The 19,139-nt window shown below is 45.7% G+C and overlaps 1 protein-coding gene across 2 annotated transcripts in view; it reads right to left on the reverse strand.

Moving 5' to 3' along the window:
- Positions 1-3,093: 3,093 nt before the first annotated feature.
- Positions 3,094-19,139, reverse strand: part of fnbp1l (formin binding protein 1-like) — a 52,238-nt gene continuing 36,192 nt past the window's right edge. The window contains exons 2-15 of one of the 2 annotated variants that reach the window (XM_036521977.1): positions 18,680-18,795; positions 15,249-15,299; positions 13,378-13,525; positions 12,978-13,040; positions 12,310-12,414; positions 11,551-11,679; positions 11,205-11,351; positions 10,272-10,475; positions 6,295-6,404; positions 5,714-5,846; positions 5,207-5,301; positions 4,802-4,944; positions 4,021-4,179; positions 3,094-3,169 (exon numbers count right to left, since the gene is read on the reverse strand). In XM_036521977.1, coding sequence (XP_036377870.1) covers positions 3,162-3,169; positions 4,021-4,179; positions 4,802-4,944; positions 5,207-5,301; positions 5,714-5,846; positions 6,295-6,404; positions 10,272-10,475; positions 11,205-11,351; positions 11,551-11,679; positions 12,310-12,414; positions 12,978-13,040; positions 13,378-13,525; positions 15,249-15,299; positions 18,680-18,795 — 1,611 coding nt within the window. In that variant the 3' untranslated portion in view covers positions 3,094-3,161. Of the gene's footprint in view, positions 3,170-3,786; positions 4,180-4,801; positions 4,945-5,206; positions 5,302-5,713; positions 5,847-6,294; positions 6,405-10,271; positions 10,476-11,204; positions 11,352-11,550; positions 11,680-12,309; positions 12,415-12,977; positions 13,041-13,377; positions 13,526-15,248; positions 15,300-18,679; positions 18,796-19,139 lie in introns of those variants that run through there. The other variant, XM_036521976.1, reaches the window with a different exon arrangement.

A 19,139-nucleotide genomic window follows, 5' to 3' on the forward strand; every position in this document is an offset into this window, starting at 1 on the left:
CACTTATATGACCTCATATTGATGTAAATGACATTGAAAGAGATGGCGGACACATACTGCTACAAATATTACCCAGCTAACCCAGCAATATACCCTGTTTGTTCTGTTTAATATACTGCAAAATAGATTTTTTTTCCCAGCTATTTCATTTGGTAACTTATCTAATACTCATTTTTAGGAAACAAATGTTTGAGCCCTGGGTGATGACAATGGCAACTGGTAATAATGGCTATATTTTAGTGCACATTTGTTATAGCAAAAACAGAAAAAATCACTAGCCCATTAATCAAGGATCCTATTCTGAACCTTAACTGTACACATGTAAATTGCTGTAAGGAAATATTTTGATGAAGTCTACTGACAGGCATCTTACAAAATCCAAAACATCCTTAGCACCATGACAGTGTTGCACATCTCGGAGACATAAGGTCACAGCAAAACGTGAAGGAGAAGAGGGATCCTAAATCCGCTAAGTTACATGAATACAGGAGTGTGTAAATACATGTGGTAAAAGAGCGCTACTGTATTTTGACTAAAGACACAACGTGAACTTCTGAAATGCCTTCCACTGAGCAACACCCCTCAAATCCTGTCCACATTGCCACTGCTGTGTCACATAATCCAGCTGAGACAGCCTGGCCACTTCAGGTCACCTGTCAGGAGTACACTTTCAAACCTCATTGTCTGCTTAAGTCACCAAACATGTGAGGGGGAAGAAAAGTAAACAGTGGCCATAAATGGAGCACACCGGTTACAAAGACAATGGAACTACACTGCAAGAGAATTCTTTACATTTAACACCCTAACTGATCTCTTCTCCATCTTGACCACTGACATGACATTCAACATAAATTAAAATGGACTCATTTTAACAAAGTCGTCCTATAAAAAGTATATGTACATTAAGTCCAGCAGCTTACCAGAACACTGGATACATTATTAAGATGAAAAAATGTCTCTTTGTTAGTTTCACAGTTTTGAGTATTAAGGTTAGAGATTTTACTATAGCATCTTAAGCAATACCAGGTGTTACAATTCAAAAGTTTACACTTACGTAAAAATGTCTTAAAGCCAGCATTTACAGCCCTATCTTGTGCCCATATGTGATTTTTTTCATCTTTATAAGCTCAAGTTTATCATTGAAACATAAAATGTTTTTTTTTCTATTAATAATTGCCAGCCACCGCAAATAGCAATGAGTTCTATTAGGCTGATACACTGATACTGCAGAAAGAGGAATCTGTTTGAGAATACACACTTCAACAACACCTATCATGTCAGCTACGTGCTGTGAATATTCCAACTGAATGTAAATTCTATCTGTATTAGAATTGTTAAATAAAAAAATCTTTTTGAAGCATCCAAAGCAACTGGAGGAGTAACCACAGGAAAGAGGGCGTGAATGAGCCAATTTCTGCCAGTGATTTATTTCAGCACTGCACTCCGCTGCAAAAGCAAAACTTAAAGCGTGGTCGCCATGACTGCCTCAGTCTAATTATACAAAAGGTAACATACACAGCCAGTTTCATTCATTCATTTATTCATTTCTATTTAAAATGTTATAGGGAAAAAAAGTGCATTTAGTTAAGATAAGACCAGGTCCCTATTCTGAATGAAAATTTTGAAGAAAAGCATGATTACTACGTATGAGTTAACAGCACAGTTCTGAAGAGCGAGTCATTCGCCTGATTAAAAACCCTATAAAAAAGTCACAATAGAAACACATTCAGTATGAAATAAAAGATGTTAATACATACAAAGTCCAGTAATAAAACTAACTAAATATATACATATATATGTATACACATACCCACATAAATATGCATACACGTTTATATGTATAATCACATTCACAAATACACGCACTAAAGATGGATGTTTTGAAGATCGCAGCACTGGTTTTGGAAGCAGTTGTGAGACTGCAGCACGTTCTCCCTGCCGTCACTGCAGCAGCACTGAGAGAGAAGAGGAGGAAGGACTGAGCGCAGAACGCTCTCCCGGCGTCCGCGGCACCGCGAGGGAGAGAGAGGACAGAAGACAAGCTCCAGAGAAGCACCACAGGCAGCCGTCGCAGCACCAGAAGAAGCCCTTGGGTGCCATCGAGCAGACGGAGGCCCACTGACCGTTTAGTCACATTAAGGCAAATATTGCATGGAGAGTTGGAGTGTTGACTGACAAATGTGTCATTTTAACTCATCTAGAGGAACCTCAGGGTCTTCAGTTTTCGCCGCCTGCTTCCTGTGTGATGGAGGGAGGCTGCCCCCTGCTGGGCAGCTGGTGGCACTGCAGGCCCTCTCGCTCGCTCCGGTCCGTGTCGCTTGGCGTGGAGGGAAGCGCGGGGGAGGGCGGCGCGCTGATGGCCCGCGGGTAAAGGCCTACTGCGGGGCTACTGCAGTTCTGCTCCTGCTTCTAAACTGAGCTGCTAACGCTTCGCGCGACACACACATTCACAATAGAGCAACGTAAAGTTAACATTCATGATGGAGGTACCGGCGTGGGAATGTTTCGACAAGAGAGGCAACGACCACAAGACAAAAAGAAGACGAAGAACCGAGTGACAGACGGGATTAGATGGGAATGGGGCTGAAATTTAAAATCCAAGATGCGTCATGGACCCTCAAGAAAGTGGGCCTAGGAACAATAACTCGGAGTCATGCTGAAGCATGTTAAGGCGAGCGTACAGAGTGGCACAGGCAGACATTCCCAACTGTACAATGGGATGAGAATGGAACAAGGCAGGCTGTTAGCGTTGGACATTGCACTACGGTAATGAGTAGTTTTCTTCGCAAGCTGAGGAGATAAAAGTGTATTTCTATTTCAATTCCAGCTCCTCTTTGGTGTGCAGACACCTCCCTCAGTAATCTACCCTGTTATTAGCCACTCTAGTCTAGGTCTCCTGCCCTGTGTGTGTGTTAATCATGTGCTCTGCGCAGTGGAAAAAGGCAGGCCGGCAGCAGAGCGCCTCACAGAGAGATTTCCCAGAAGTCTCTGCTGCTATGGGATGATGTTAATGGTAATGGATGCCTGCATGCAAACATGCAACCTGCCTCTGAACCTCTTGGACACCCCCCTAAAACCCCCTCCCGCAACCCAAGAGATTGAGAACTGCATGTACCCTCCTTCAATGCCTCGCCAAACGTGACTGACACCCCCACCTCCACTCAGGAACCTGCAGTCCAAGAGGAGAGAAAGAAGAGCGTTACTGACCCTGCGCAGGCGCAGAGGAAGGGGCCTCAGCGCTGTGAACCGCTACACTGAAAACCGTCCCGTGGCAGCAGATGTGTTGGGGAGCAGAGCAGCCGCTCTCCGACAACTACAAACCTGAAGGTGGTGAGTCATGCCGGTGCAAATACACACAGCACGGCTAAATGAGGAGTGTACCAATGATCTAAGATGACAGAACGTTGGAAAGAGCGTGTGAGGTATCTGTACTGAAGCTTAAATTATGTCCGGGAGACACTGCTCTAACCTGAAGTGTCAGAGGTATTAATGTCTGGATGTTCTACCAGCCTACAAAACTAAATAAGCGCTGGTTTTAAGTTCAAATGGGGAAAGTGATGTCATAACTATAGACTCCAGCAGAAATGGGAGAAGGAGGGGGGCACAAAACAGCAAAAAAAAAAAAAAAAGTCAAAATCAGTTTACAGTTAGAGTTAGACTAACAGATTCTTTTGATCGATTAAAACTAAAGGCAACAAATGAATCACGGGACCTTTTAAAAAAATTTTGAAAAACAGAATTAAAAACAAAACAAAAACAATCACTTTAATTTAAAAACTTAAATAAAGTCTATAAGCTGAGACACATGAAATGGCCCAGGCCTTGCAGAGCAAGTCCCACACAGGGCGGTGGGTTTGGACAGAGCTGCAGAGGGCCGTGTGTGTGTGAGACTACTGCCACACTGTCCGGGAGCTCACACAGTGAACAAGCAGACTGCCAGACAGCGAGCTGGGGCCGGGAGCCGCTTTGTCAGAGCTGACAGGGTGTCCGCGGAGGGAAGTCATATGTAGGTGACCGCACCTTTGCTGTTCTTCTCCAGTGTGATCTCCACGTAGGACGTGGGCACGTAGCCCTCCTCGCCGCTCTGCTTGCGTGCCCGCGTCCAGCCGTCTCCCTTGTCCTCCTCGATGATGTACAGAACCTCGTCCTCCTTCATCACCAGCGTGCCCTCGTTCTCACCTGACAGTGGGGGGGGGGGGCAGAGAACGGGCACAGTGATTCTGCTGACACTCTGAGAGAACAAGGCAGTGTGGAGGGGTCAACACTGCATAAACAACAGGCCCGGGCTAATGCACCACAGCGGACCAGCTGTGAGGTCAGACCAACGCGCTACTAAGAATAGTGCTGTATGTTCTACCCTCTAAAGGTAAGAGTAAATCAAACTCATTTGTGTTGAAACTTGTAGTTTCTGTTTAACGTAATCATCACTAAAACAGAAGAGAAAAAAAGACCTTGTGCTTCTACACATCCATACTGGGGTCTGGCATGCAGGGAACCCCCACCTTCGTATTCCCAATGAAGTGTGTAATTAAGGCGTTGGCTTACCTCAAATATAAACCTGATGCTATGAATGCTTAATGAAACAAAACTAATGAATTATTCTTTCCTGAAAATCTTTATGCATTCCCACATGCTGCACGGTATTGGGAGAAAATTAAAATAAATAAAGATTCTGGGAAAATTATTACACAACCTGAGCCTTTGCTCAAGAAAAAAAAAAAAAACACCAACAAAATGGATTTAACTGGATTCTGGAAAAACACTGACTAATACACCGCAGTCAGACAGCATTTTCTTTTACCATTAAAGGCGTAGAGCGCTTTGCAGTGCCCAATGGCTGGCAGGGGGTCGTCGTCATCAAATTCATCATCAAACTCATGGGGGTCTGGCTGCGGGGGGCTGCGGTGCTCCTGGCTGGGGTCGTCAGTGTAGCTCCCTTCAGGACTGGAGCACAAAGGAACACGGTGAGAGGATAAGGACCGCAGGCACTGAGACTGCTGCTGTAAGGCAACCTTCCCATGCTGGCCAGCCTTCTGTGTCTCAGGCTCTGAACTACGGCCATGTGAGCCATGATTATTAATAAACATGTTTGCCATATCTGTCTGCTGGAGTATCAGCAGTGGCAGCAAATTTATGGCACAGATAACAGCTTGTTTTTCCCAGGCTGTGGAGAGCAGTGAATTGTGGGGGCTCGCTGCCCTCTGACCTCTCTCTGCCATGGGGCGTGTGATGGTTGACCTCTGCACTGGGGCGCCTGTCTCCTCGAGCGCTCTGTTTCCCTTCCACCTCCGACAGCCAGCTCTGAGAGTTACACACACACACACACACACACACACACACACACACACACACACACACACATATATTTGACCAGTACACATGACACTACAGTCTGTTCCATAAACCGTCTAAATTCAATAGGCTGCAGTCTAGCGGTAGAGAATGGCTCCCAAAGGACTGAGTCACATCCTGTGCTGTGCTGTCTGCAGACAATTACTGACAAAGAAAGGTAGTTCTGCATACGTCCTCCAGGTGGCACTCAAAACATACATCACTGTGAAGCTGCAGTACAATATAATAGTGCAACACAATGCAGATACTCAAGTTTGTACACCTTCAGTTATTTGGACTGGATACTGCTGCATTCCCATAAATGACTGGAATGTAAGCCCAAAAAACATGGAAAGAGGGATACATAAATGGAGCTTGTTACCTCATTCTTGTGGATCTCTGAGCGCAACCGCTCCATGTTGCACATGGTCTCTGAGATCTTGGGCTGCAGACTGCTTGGGTCCCCCATCTGAGGGTTCTTCTCATACACATCCTTCATCTTGTTCAGTGCATCTCTGAGACAGGAGAAAACAGGCAGACTCACTACACACAAAAATACACACCACAAAAATACTTTACCCAGAGACAGTAAACACAGGGTGTTCAGCAAACTGTGTGTACATCCATCATATATGAGCAGCTTGTAGCCGGAATATTCCAATCCTCTGACTGCATCATCTTTTTTCTGTCTTCAGAAAACAGAGCAGCCCACGGTATCAGCACAGTGATCGTATTCCTGTTCTTCGGTTTCAACATTCTTCCTTTGTTTTCTGCTTTCCAAAACAAAATGCATTGGCCAGAGGTCCCGGTACCGTGAGCCAACAAGCTTTTGGACAGAGAGCACTCTGTTACTCTGGAATATCCAATAGGCTGTTCCCAGAACTCCCGCTGAGGCCATGACAACCATCCAGCAGCGCCTGACGGAGCCCGCTCCCCGGGCCTCCCCCTGCCACGTCGGCCTACCTTTGGTCCACTTCCTTCTGCAGCTCTTTGCTCAGCTCATCAATTCGCTGCTGGAGCTTCTTGCGTCTTTGTTCGGGCGGTAGGTGGCTGAAGTCCTCCAATGTCGGGGCCTACAAAGGAAAAGATATTGACAGGGTAGTCTCGCAAACACAGCGGGGCTCCATGCAGACGCTGCGGCTCCACTGACCACTTCACAGCACACACTTTGAACACGGAGCAGAAGGGAAGACTGAATGAGGAGGTCTAGTAAGACATTACAGGGAGAGAGAGAGACAGAACAGAGCAAGTTCCTCACACAGGTTTTCACCAGCGGCTGGTGACTCAATTGACAAAGAAAAAATGTGGAGCCAACTGCATTCAAAAGTCACAAATCGTTTAATTTATAGTTACTTAAGATGTGTGCAATAAACATGAAGATAATGTTGCTATTCTTCTCAATCGCAAACCCATACTGCTGGGCAAGACTGAATGCTCAACATGTAAAACAATGTTACACAGCACTGTGGATGTGCTGGCTTTTGATAGCCAAAACTATACCTATACCTAACGGAATAGCAACCAAGACCCATTACTGCTTTCTACCCAACAGTTCCACTGCTGACTGGAGTAACCTCCTGAAACAGCATGTCCCACCCATGGCCAGCAGAAGGTTACGGGGCCAGAGGGTTGCAGTTGGTTCTCTACTCCACAAAAATGCAGTGGAAAACCAGGCAGAACTATACCTGGGGCAGTGAGCCCACTTCTGTGACCACATTGGAAAAAGAGTATGACAAACTAGAGCAGGCTCGCCAGCAACTTTGATTTAGCAGGAAGGACATCTCACCAATGGAGGAAAAGAGAGTGAAAGGAGAGTAAGTTGCTAAGGTAGACTATGTGTGCATGTGCTTAATTACCAGGGACAGAACTGAGGTTAAAATAGACGGAGGGCTGAACATGTACTAAAGGACACACTGCATCACTGCATAACTGTGGAGGAAATGATTCTTACCAGCTTCACTGACCACTGCACAGTTCATTTGGTTACAACATTCCAAGTGAACAGAAAGAGAAAAGGAAAGGAAGACATTCAGCCTCGGTGGAAAAATACTTTTAAGCTCTTGTCATTGTTTGAGCTCACACCACTGCAGCATCTGCTTCCTGTAAAGTTGTGCACGCAGGAGGGGGGGTGGTGGGGGGGTGGGCTATAGTATGCCTTACTGGCTTTTCCCTTTGGAAAATGCGGTTATCCAGGCAGTGCCCCCGTGCAGACAACCTGTATCTGTGCTCCGGGCTGGGAGAGAGCCGCAGCATCCACAGTCCATTCCGCAGAGTCCCCCGGGGGCCTGGCCAGCTACTTCTTTCATTAGATAACAGCAGAAAGACTCCCTGCAGGCAAACAGTCCTGAGGGCCACTGGAGAAGTGGGGGGTTATGGAGAGGATGCTGGGCCAGTCTGGGCTCTGACGGTGCGCTCTGGAAGCTGTTGCGCATATGCGCTTTTTGTGTGCATACCGTGCCACTGTAAGCAGAGTACAAAGTGTCATCAGGAGGTTAGCTCTACGCTCTCCGTGCCTGTGGAAATGATGCGGTGCTTATAACAGCAGTCAAGGGGACAATGCTGATTTCTGAAAGGACTCGCCTGTGATGATGTGGTGACGTGGTGCATCAAACGTGATGCGCTGGAGGGTGTCACCCCTCTGCTGCGTTTGTCTACATTGTATCTTGACTTCATGTTTGAATGTGTTCAGTATCACTTCAAGGACAGACATATTTGTGATGCTGAATACTGCTGCCGATCAAATGTGCTGTAGAACAGCTGAGGTTAACAGCCAATTTGATGTGTTCTTTGGTAAAATCAAATCAAGGAAAATGCAAGCTTGGATGATCAAAGCAAACAGACACCGGCATTTTAAAGTCTATTGCCTTTGGAGATGTTTGCTAGATCTAAATAAACATTCTCTTTGGGGTCATTTTTCACATATTTATTGACTTCTTTCCAGCAACCTAAATTCCTTTGAGATCCTATTAAACATACATATTCAACAGTAGGTTGTTGCTCTATGTGGTGTTGGTGGAGCCCAAATTCCCATACCATTTGCCTTTCTTCTCTTAAATCTTATTTTTCTCACTTTATCAAATGAATACATTTGGAGACCTCTATTAGGTACATTCATATAATTTTGCAACACAACTGCATGCACATGAGGTAGCCTCACTGAAACCTGAGCTTTGGCGAAACAGTTCCACTCTTATGGATGTAAATCCACTAAAATCAGCAGATGGCTCTTTGCCTTTTCTTAGAGGGCAGACAGGACGCAACACTCAGTCACATCACTGCCAGCCCAGCCAGTCAGGCCCCATTCTACCACTACCGTGCTGTGATTTACCTATTCCATCCATTAGGAAAATTAAAGCCAGTCCCCCAGCGATCCCAGCGATGGGCTGCCTGGAGTTACGGCTAATCAATGCCCTAATACACTAATGTTCCACTGGAACATCCACTTCACTATGTCGCTGTCGCAATTTAGCTGATGACAAGATGACTCAGCGCTGTAAATCTCCCCATCACTGCAAACATTACACCACTCCAAACGCCCCACACCAAAAAGAAAACACTCGGCTCCAGCCCCGCCATATTAAACACTGTGCACGGCGATCTTACCATTTCAGGGTATTGGTGGAAAGACTAATGACTCACTCAAGAAAAGGGAGAGAGGGAGAGGAAAAATTCACGGCACACACTACAAGCCCACACGCTGGCGAGTTCTTACCCCTCGTCTCAGACCCCGGAATGACGGGATCCTGGGTTTAACTGTTCTCATTTCAGACAGACAGTAAGCTATCGGATCGCTGGAAAATTTGGGAGATTGGGTATGGCTGGAGGTAAAGCAGGGGAGGGAAGGAGGAGGGCAACTGGGGGGAGACTGGGGCAACACAAAACACAGGTGATCAGCTGCTTGCCGACAGCAGCCATTATGCTAAAACAGGATCTTGCATATGTTCACTGTTTTTATATTCCTCCTCAGTGCTGGTACCCAAAGGGACAGAAAATGCCATTCATTTTTCAGGTTTATCCATAAAGTGTACCATCAATGTTAGACAAACATGGGTTGTCCTACAAGAATGAAGTATGAAACAACAGGATGCATACCACACCGAACCAGCAATAACAAACAACTGTAAAACATGCAAATGTATGAGTAAACTGAGGGCCCTCATCTGCATATATTTATATTCATTACACAGGCAAAATGAACATTTCTGTATGAAACCTAAAGGAACCGAAGAGACCTAAAAAGGGAAGTAAGGCATTTCACATCCCATGTGAAATGTAAGTGTCAGAACCCCAATAACAAGTTATTCATTAACATGGCCTTTTCCGGCCTCTGTAGGACAAAGTGCACTTCATGTAAAAGGATAATAAAGTCACCACTGCGTGTAGGTCACTTTATCAGCAGTAACATGTTCAGTGAGGTGTGTTGCGCTGTTTTTACATACTTCTGACACAACAGAGTAAACAAAGAATACCGTGGCACAACACTGCAGCTGAGTAATCTCTATGCGGCATTTTTATTTTAGCAGACGCCCTTACCACAGGCAGCGTGCATAGCTTTAATTTCATTCATCGTTACGACCGGGAATACTACTAAATCCATTCAGGTTCAGTGCCTTGTTGAGGAGTACAAGAGCAGTGTCCCCTTCAGGAGCTGAACCTGCAACTTCCTGTTAAATGCCGTTTTCCCTAGCAACTAACTCCATGTAGCAGCCCAAAATAAAAAAGAAAACAAATAGGGCAGAACTCCTACACCGCTAATCACTGCCTTTACTGCTCCTCCAGCTCACTGGGCCTTTTTCAGAAGGCCATGCCAACTTCCAGATCAGACAGAGATGCAGAGGCTTCTCAGCGCAGTTGGATTAAATAACTAGATTTACCACAGACATTCTGATTCATACAAATGTAATCTTCACCATGTTCATAAATACTAAGGCCACCCTTACCTTGGGTTTCTTCCCAAACAGCCACAGTTTGTTCTTGGCCTTGCCCAGCGAGTGCTTGGGGTCGGGCCTCACCCCCTCATTCTTGGGTGTACTGATGGTCCCGTCTGACCCTGTCCGATAGATGTTCTGGCTGAAATCCTCAAAGGGAAAGTCCCCTGGAGGCTCGAACCCGGACTTGAAGGATTCAATCACAATTGCTGAATCCTAGGAGAGACATAAAAGGACATAAAAGAAAAACGTGTTACATTATTGTCATTTAGCAAATGCTCTTTTCCAGAGCGACTTACACATGTTACAGTTTTTACATGTTATCCATTTATATAGTTAAATATTTACTGAGGGAACTGTGGGTTAAGTACCTTGCCCAAGGGTCCAGCAGCAGTGCCCCAGAGGGGAATCAAACCAGCAAACTTTCGGTTATAAGCCCTGCACCTTGCCACTATGCTACACTGCTGCCCCCAAACATCATTTCTAACAGCATGTGATTACATAGGGAATTGGGAGGTAGACCTGTAACCAGAAGGTTCATATCCTTGTGGAGGAACTGCTGTATCCTTGAACAATGTGCTACCCGTTACGTCAGCTGGTACTATAAAATATTCAGCTGTATGAATGTACCGTCAATGCAAAAACTACTATCAAAGGAAAATACTGCTGCTGGGCTTCCTATTGATGAGTAGTGGTAAACAAGGTGGGGGCGTGCATGCTGTACTGTGAGCTTAAACAAGTTTAACGGAGAACAGCGCTGCAGAGTGGGACCCAACGTTACCCAACATGTGGGTGTGGAGCTCCCGACCGAGCCAGCCAAACGCACGGGCTACGGCGGAGACAAGTGGTTGTGGGAGCTCCTTTAGGGGAACCGGGGGAGTGATTGCTTCACCGCTGGCACAGCTCGCGCTGAATGACTAATTGCTGCACCGCCCAAGCGCTCACCCTCCTCTCGTCCACCGACTTCGCGGCCGCCACCATCCCCTCCAGGCATTTGGAGATGATGGGGATGACGCGGCGCTCCACCTCCGCGAAGCTCCTGTAGGTCTCGCCCAGCTTCACCGTCCGCCTCTCGTCCATGTCCTGCAGGTTCTGCGGGCACAAAGGGGGGGCGGGGCGGAGATTTGACCTTGTCCAGACAAATACCCATCACGCACGGCCGGCGATTCTACGGCTCCGTCTGACGGGCCCCTCCCGCGACTAATTAAAGCACGCGATGCAGTGTGGCCGAGGGCGGAAAACATCATAACTCGACAGGCAAAAAGTGTGCTCCATAATTAGAACGGCGTACCTTGAATATCTGCGGAATGGCGACGTTGAAATGCTTCCACTGCTCGCCGTTGAAGTTCTGCAGCTGGGCGGCGTACTCGTTCTTGCTCTCGTCTGCCATGTGCGTTCGCAGGTACAGCTGGGCCTTTGCCTAGGACGTGCATGCAATACACAGTCACCATGCTGATCGCTCCTGGATACACTCCCCTTACAAACTGGCATGCATTAACTGAAGTGTCTATTTTTATTTATCTTCCATATAAAATGCATCCTCCCTGGACTACCTCCTATGAAATTATTTTATGTGTAGTACTGCCATGTGTTTTGGATTCTGTGATCTAGTGACTGAGGTATGATAATATACTTGGCTTCCCTTGTCTAGTCAGATTGCACAAGTTAACTTTGGGCAGGGCTTGAAGAGTGTTATGCTCACACTCACTGGTCTGGGAGTGTTATTAGCCTGTTCTGACACTGTTGCTCATTCAACTTGAATGAATACACTTATGGTCTACTGTGCTGGAAGTCGCTCTGGATAAGAGCATCTGCTAAATGAAAATAATATAGTACAATAAAAAAGGATCAAAAGCACTGAGGAGCAGGAGGAAAAATTATGTAAAAATATCTTGGTCAAAAACGTACGTTGTTATGGTCCTTTCTGCAGGCTTTCAGCTAGCTGTGGTGAAAAGACAGAGGCCCAGACTGTGCAGAGCGGGTCACACGTGAGATCTGACAAAGGGGAGGAGAGCTGCCAGGAATGACAGATGCGCAGTAAAGCACTTACCTTCTCCACCTCTGACTTGGTGGCGTTGATGTCGTTGTCTAATCTCTCATAGCTGAGCTGAGACTTCTCTGCTTCCCTGCATTCCCGCTCAAACTTCTTCTTGCTCTGAGAGAGTAAGACGGGACAGAAATAACGAAATGATCCGCGTCCTCGGCAGCAAACAAAGGGTCAAGCCTGGATTTTTCACGCTCCAGGAATCTGCCAGAGCTGAAACGCAGCGCAATAGTGCAGAAGCTCAAATAATTGCGGTAGATAAACAGGCCGCGGTGCAAAAATGCAATACGTGCCTCCGATTCGCCAGAACATCTGTGATGCATTATATGACACTGCATCAAAGACAAATACCTAAAGCATTACAGCATTGTAATGCTCAATGCAAGCTTCAGCTGTTGCTTGGCTGCGGTCGTATAAAAACCGAAGCTAAGGAAAAAAAAAAAAACATTTCAGGTCAGGCAAACGAGCAGAGGTGCGGAAGCTAGTATGCAGGAGCAGGACTTCTCTCCCTGTGCAGACCGAGGTAAACGGAGGCCAGGCTCCCGTGCAGAGCGAGAGCCCCTGCTACGCTAGAGTCTGGCAGCTGCTGGGGGAGAGCAAGCAACAGCTGGAGTTCTGCTCCGTTACCCTCCGCCACCTCCACCTCCGCCGCCAGGCACACCTCAGCCACTCACATTGTCCATCTGTTTCCAGCAGTGGTCCAAGTACTGCTGCGCCTTCCTCCCCTCCTGCAGGTGCTGTGAGGAGAATGTATACACACACACACGCAAACACACACACACAAACACAAACACTGTTAAAGCACGCTCAAGGGGTAGTCCTGCAGTGTACGTTTTTTCCCCTGATCAAAATCTCAGCAACTGCTAACTACTTTAATATTATTTACTAATACTCTATTTCATATTCCTTTTCTCATTATGAAGTAATTACAGTAAAGACAATTCACTTTATAAAGGCAGTGTATGAAGATGAGTAAAGATAATTCACTGTATATCTCTGGCATTTATTCTGCACGTTTAGCTCACAATGCAGCGGCCCTGCAGCTCAGTGATGGCCATGGAGGAGAAGACTCACATGTTTCCTCTCAGACTTGAGGTCCTGAGAATATCTCATCAGCTCCCCGTACACCTTGTGCCCCATCTCCTCGGCCACGATCTCCCGCTGGCCAGCGTAGTCATTCAGCTCATTCAGGATGGCGTAGAAAGACAGGCATGAGGAAAACCTGCCAGAAGAACAGAATAGCCTAAGCTTGGCTGGTGTGTGCACTCAGAATTTATGAGCGACTCATAAATGAACACAGAAAAGAACCTTATAAACACTGCTTTGTATACATGCAGGGCATAAATGCTACACTTAGGCTGAAGGTATCTTTAACTGAAAAACTGTCAACAAGAAAATGTTTATAAACATCTTTGTAAGCATGGAGAGACCGCCATCCGACGGGGTCAGTGCAGTAGAAAATGAGTTCATATCATCATTGTTGAGACACACACGCGGTCTCTCCTTGCCTCCCTGACGGAGGAACAGCAGGAAGCCAGAGACACAATTAGACGCCTGTTTTCATGTTGACACTGACAGCGGACCGGCCTCCAGTTTCAAACGCTTTCGCTTTATTAAAACCCCCCTACAACCTCCGTCTCCCACGAACGCTGACACGCACCACCCTGGAGAGACGCGCATTCCCCATCCATCAGGGCAGCAGTGGCAGGGGCCCAGGTGGCGGTCAACAGAAAACACGACCTCACCCCTCCTCCCTCCGCCCATCCCCGTTAAACAGCCACTACTCTGCCCAGTGAACATACCGCCGGCATATTACTTATGTGGCAGTAATGAGCGAGTAAGGGTTAAATGAGGCATGCCTAATGTAATTCATTAGGAAAATGGCAGGACTGGGGTACCGACGCCCTTTATCAACTCGTCCTGCCCTGACCGTGTGCATTGTAAACATGAGAATCAGGCCGAGGGTATTTGTGCCACACTGTCATAGAGGTCAAATTCTGTAGGTTTTGTTTTCCCAGCCAATGTTGCGGCTTTGCGTTCTTGTACTGTCTCAGCATACTGCAGCTGTGCTGTCTGGGCATTTACAATGTCTGTGTTTTATAATACTTTTTTCCCCTTTTATGTAACCCGGTTCTGGGAGCACCGCTTGTCCGTCAGGGTCATCTCGCCACCACAATCCCTGCCATTGTGTGGGAGCACTTAAGAAAGACCAACACCATCTTCCAATATGCTCGTCTATTAGTAGTGTACTTGGCTTCTTTTGCCTAGTCAGATTGCACAAATTAGGTTGTGATAGGGCTTGAATAGTGTTATGCTCACACTCACCGGTCTGGGAGTATTGTTAGCCTGGTCTGACAGCATTGCTCATTTATCTTGAATGGATACACTTCTGTTCTATTGTGCTAGCAGTCACTCTGGATAAGAGCATCTGCTAAATGCATGTAATGTAATGTAATGCAATGTATTTTTCACACTACAAGTCACACGGTGCATCACAGTGCTCACTGGAGGATAGAGGCTACTCTGTCAAAGTCATCCAAACAATCTGGGCGCCTGACAAATCACAGGGTAAATGAATGTGGTGTGATAGGGAAACCCTGGCCGACCCACCCCTATCTCAAGTGAGATGAAACCAGTTTGGGCTCCAGTTCTTTTTTGGACATTTCAAATGTGGGCTATAGGGCTGAGCCTCTCCGCTCAGGACGAGTGCCTTGCTGGCTGAGTCACTCTGGGAGCGATCAATGACCACGTTTCGACATCAGACTGAGAAAATGTGCAAATGCTGCCTGGTAAATGTATTACTTGGAAGGAGCCAAAAGTGCAGTATGCACATGTGTGCTTGTCAAAGACAGACCCAAACTGTATGTAAAGTAAAGTCCTGCATGTGGAAAATGGTCCATGCGAATGTAGAGTTCTGATCTGTATTTCAGAGCGGCAGGCCTCACCTGGGTTCGTCGTCTTTGGAGCGCTTCGGACAGTACTTTTTCACCAGGTTCCTGTCAACAGATGAACACATTCAAAACTTCCCTCTTAATCAGATCAAATGTGTGTTAACACCCCCCCCCCCAAACATTCCCCACATTCAATACACACAGGCATGCAGGCAAGGCCTGATGGGAACAGTTTCACAACAGAATGTATAACAGAGGTTTTTTCCATTCTCGCCATTGTATTTACAAAGTTTTATGGCAGGGAAACACACAAAGAAACAAACTGAGTTTAGGTCCGATTAGAGAAAGTCCCATCTGTGCAGCCTCGAATAGCTAAAGTAGGTCAAACACACTAGAGCATAATTGGCAGGATATTTCAGCTTTTTCCCCTCTTGCTGTTCCCACAAAAATAAATTCAGTAGAAAAGAAACACACAAAAAAATCTTTCTTAGATAAGGCTTCCCAGTCCATCTTGAGAGGGATTTTGAAATTCTGGTGGAGGCACAGGGTTTTCCTCAGGGACCACGAGCCCAGAACTGTGGAGGTTTTAACCAGTCACCTCCCCCTCCACCCCTAGCTGTGCTCAACTAATGATGTCTGCCACTTCCTCCTCACAACACCCCCACCTCCCTCCCCAAAAACTCCTTAGAAAACAGAAAATGAGGTCAGGAGAATAATTCACTACAAAGGATGATAAATGCCAGGCTGACGCCTTTCCAAGAAAACTACCTACACAGACACAGTTAAGATTACAGCACTAAAGCTTACTTGCGAGAGGAGGGCAATTTCTTCTTCAGAAAAAAAAAAAACACAGCACAAATTTAAACCTGCCCCCTTTTCAGCTGTGAATCATGCCTGCTTAATTATTCACTGGATTAATCTTCCGTGTGGAAAAACCATATTCAGCGGCATGAGAAAATATCTATGTTTAAGCTGGGCAAGCGATGCTTCCATTACGTTTATTTTAATTGCACAGAAGAGCACAAAACAGACTGTGTTTCAGAAGACAGACGCCACAGTTTGCAGGGGGATGTGATGGCAGTGTCCGTTTACTGATCGCTACACTCTGGGGAGTTTCCTTTCAGACCAAGATTCCCTGTTCTCTTGCTTTTTTTGTTTTACTCCATAAAGAGGAAGGGGGGCGGGGATTTGCGCGCTTTTCTGCAGGTCGGAATGGCATGCGGCCGCCGGCGCTAATGAGGGGGATACAGTAGTGAGCTCATTGAGATGCTGGAGGGGACGTTCAGCTGAATGCTGTATCCAGGCAACGCCCCGCGGTCCGTGGGGAGCGGGCCGTGCCTCGCGGGAGATCGGAGGGCACAGCTGGAGCCCCCTATCTGTCCTGCAGTGACAACACCGGTTTCTGGGCAGAGCAACAAGCCAATACGGCGCAGGAGTCCCAAGAATATCAGCTTGTTTAATCGAACTCGTGTAACAACCGCGTTGCGCAACGCAGGTGAACCCTGCAGATGTCCTAGCCGCTGTGCAAACAAAACAGGGTGTGTTACGTACATTGTTTGTGCTTATTTTAAAACAGAAACCTGTGGCAAATGCTGCGGGAGAACACACAAGAGAAGTCTGAGATATCAAGCAAAAGGACTGGAAGGGAGGGAACCTCAGCTGAGAGTTTGTGTTCAGTTATTTAAACGGTCAGTGAGTAACGAATTCAATGCTAGCATTTTCACAAAGATATTTCTTATTTTCTGTTAAGGGTATTACAATCAAAGATAGATGCTCAAACTGAATTTCAAATTACAATCAAAGATAGATGCTCAAACTGAATATACAGTACCAGTCAAAAGTTTGGACACACCTACTCATAGCTTTTTCCCCATTTTCCACATTTTAGAATAATAGTAAAGACATCAAAACTATGAAATAACACAAATTATGCAGTGAGCAAAAAATTAAATCAAAACGATCTTATATTTTAGATTAATGAAAAGAAATTCAGAAACAGACAAATATAAATAGTGAAGTTGATGCCTAACAAACAAATTTCAAGCAATTAATCATAAGTCAAGTCAAGTTTATTTATAAAGACATTTAAAAACAACAGCAGTTGACCAAAGTGCTGTGCAGTCGGAAGAGCAAAAACCATATGACAACACAATAAAACAGAGAGACCAGTTAAAAATCAAAAAAGACAATAAATAAAAGCAATGAGACCATAGCAATAAAACAAAAGAAAAAGCAAAAGCAACTCTCATACTGAGTTAAAAGCCAAGGAACAAAAATGTGTTTTAAGACGGGATTTAAAAACAGGCAGCGTAGGGGCCAGCCTTACATGCAGAGGCAACTCGTTCCAGAGTTTAGGGGATATAACTGCAAAGGCACGATCTCCCCTATGCTTCAGCGTTGATTTTGGGACAACTAAAAGGAACTGGTCAGTGGACCTGAGTGACCTTGATGGGACATGTGGTTGTAACAGGTCAGAAAGGTAGGTTGGAGCAAGCCCATTTAATAATTTGTAGATGAACAATAAAAAAATAAGTCTTTACATCAACATGTCTTTAAATGCACGTTTCCTATTATCTCGGCGTATCCAAACTTTTGACTAGTACTGTATTTAGTAAATATTTATATGACATTCTTCTACACCAGCTAAACATTGCTTGCTATATTATATTTATTTTTATCATGATGTTTTTCAAGTTATTAACAGTAATCAAGGACAAGTCAAAACATGTTAGAAATGATTGAAATGTCTTGCAGAGTGTAACAACAAAGGGAAATCAGTTTGGCAGGCTGGCTGTTTAAAAAAGCCTCCATGTGCATGGAAATGCACAGGCATCTCTGAGGAATACTTCAGCATGGAGGCACACGGACACTCTCCTCCAAACAGACACCAGATCAATAAAACTCTGTGGTGGCACATTTAGGCCTGATGTCAAAGAGGAGGAAGGGGGGAGGGTGTCTGATAAGCTGGGCCTGTGCACCAGGGGGCCCTTTCCCGCCCACTGAACACTGAGGCTTGGAGCACACGTGTTACACACTTACACACAGGGAACAGCTCTCCATTTGTGCCGAATACCACTTTAATGCGTGACCCTAACACCATATATGAACCCACAACAGACAGGAGTGACAGACGAGGAAGTGATCTTCCAAGACAAAGAGATTAAGACTATAAGCAAGTGCCAGCCACAGTGCTGCAGTTGACTGTCATTTTAAATAATGTTAATATTACAGCCTCTAAAAATCTGTTTACCTTCAAAACACTGTCTTTTACAATAGCCTCTATGAGAAATCAGGAAATTGCCAATCAACTTTTTACAAGGCCACAGCAGAAGGAGAGTAACACAGTGTCCAACAGAGTGACACAACAGGCAATCTACTCACGACTGCATTACAGAAAAGAAATTTACTGCACTGAAAGCACCCCCAAACACTAAAAAGCGCTTCAAATGACATTGATGATAAAAACAGTGTGAATAGATTCTTACCTCAGCTGTTTTGCATAGGTCTGTTCGATCTCCAGCCTTTCTTTGACAAACTTTGCATACCTTTCCAGGAAGTCGATGCCCCATTGTGTATGCTTGTCGAGATTTTCAAACTGGTCCTGAAAAGAGCAAAGGAGAGGAAACGGATGAGCACAGCCACATGAGGTGATGAAGAAACAGAACAACCGACTCTCAAATTTCTGCATTTGGCTCGTCAGTAATGTGCTGTATCAGTTGCATGCCACATTTGGCTTATCAGGTGAGTACCTATTGTATGAGAAGCAGACCTGACCGACTGAACAGCCTGAAACCTATCCTCCCCTCCTGTCCCACCTCAATGGGATATGGAACCATTTCAGAATAATGGAACCCTCTATTGCTTTCAATGCCTGAGAATTGACAGGTATTCAGTACTGCTCCTCAGGTGCTGATTTCTATCAAGGTTGGCCTGTGTTTCTTCCCA

Source organism: Megalops cyprinoides, chromosome 2 (assembly GCF_013368585.1).
Source record: "Megalops cyprinoides isolate fMegCyp1 chromosome 2, fMegCyp1.pri, whole genome shotgun sequence".
Lineage (NCBI taxonomy): Eukaryota > Metazoa > Chordata > Actinopteri > Elopiformes > Megalopidae > Megalops > Megalops cyprinoides.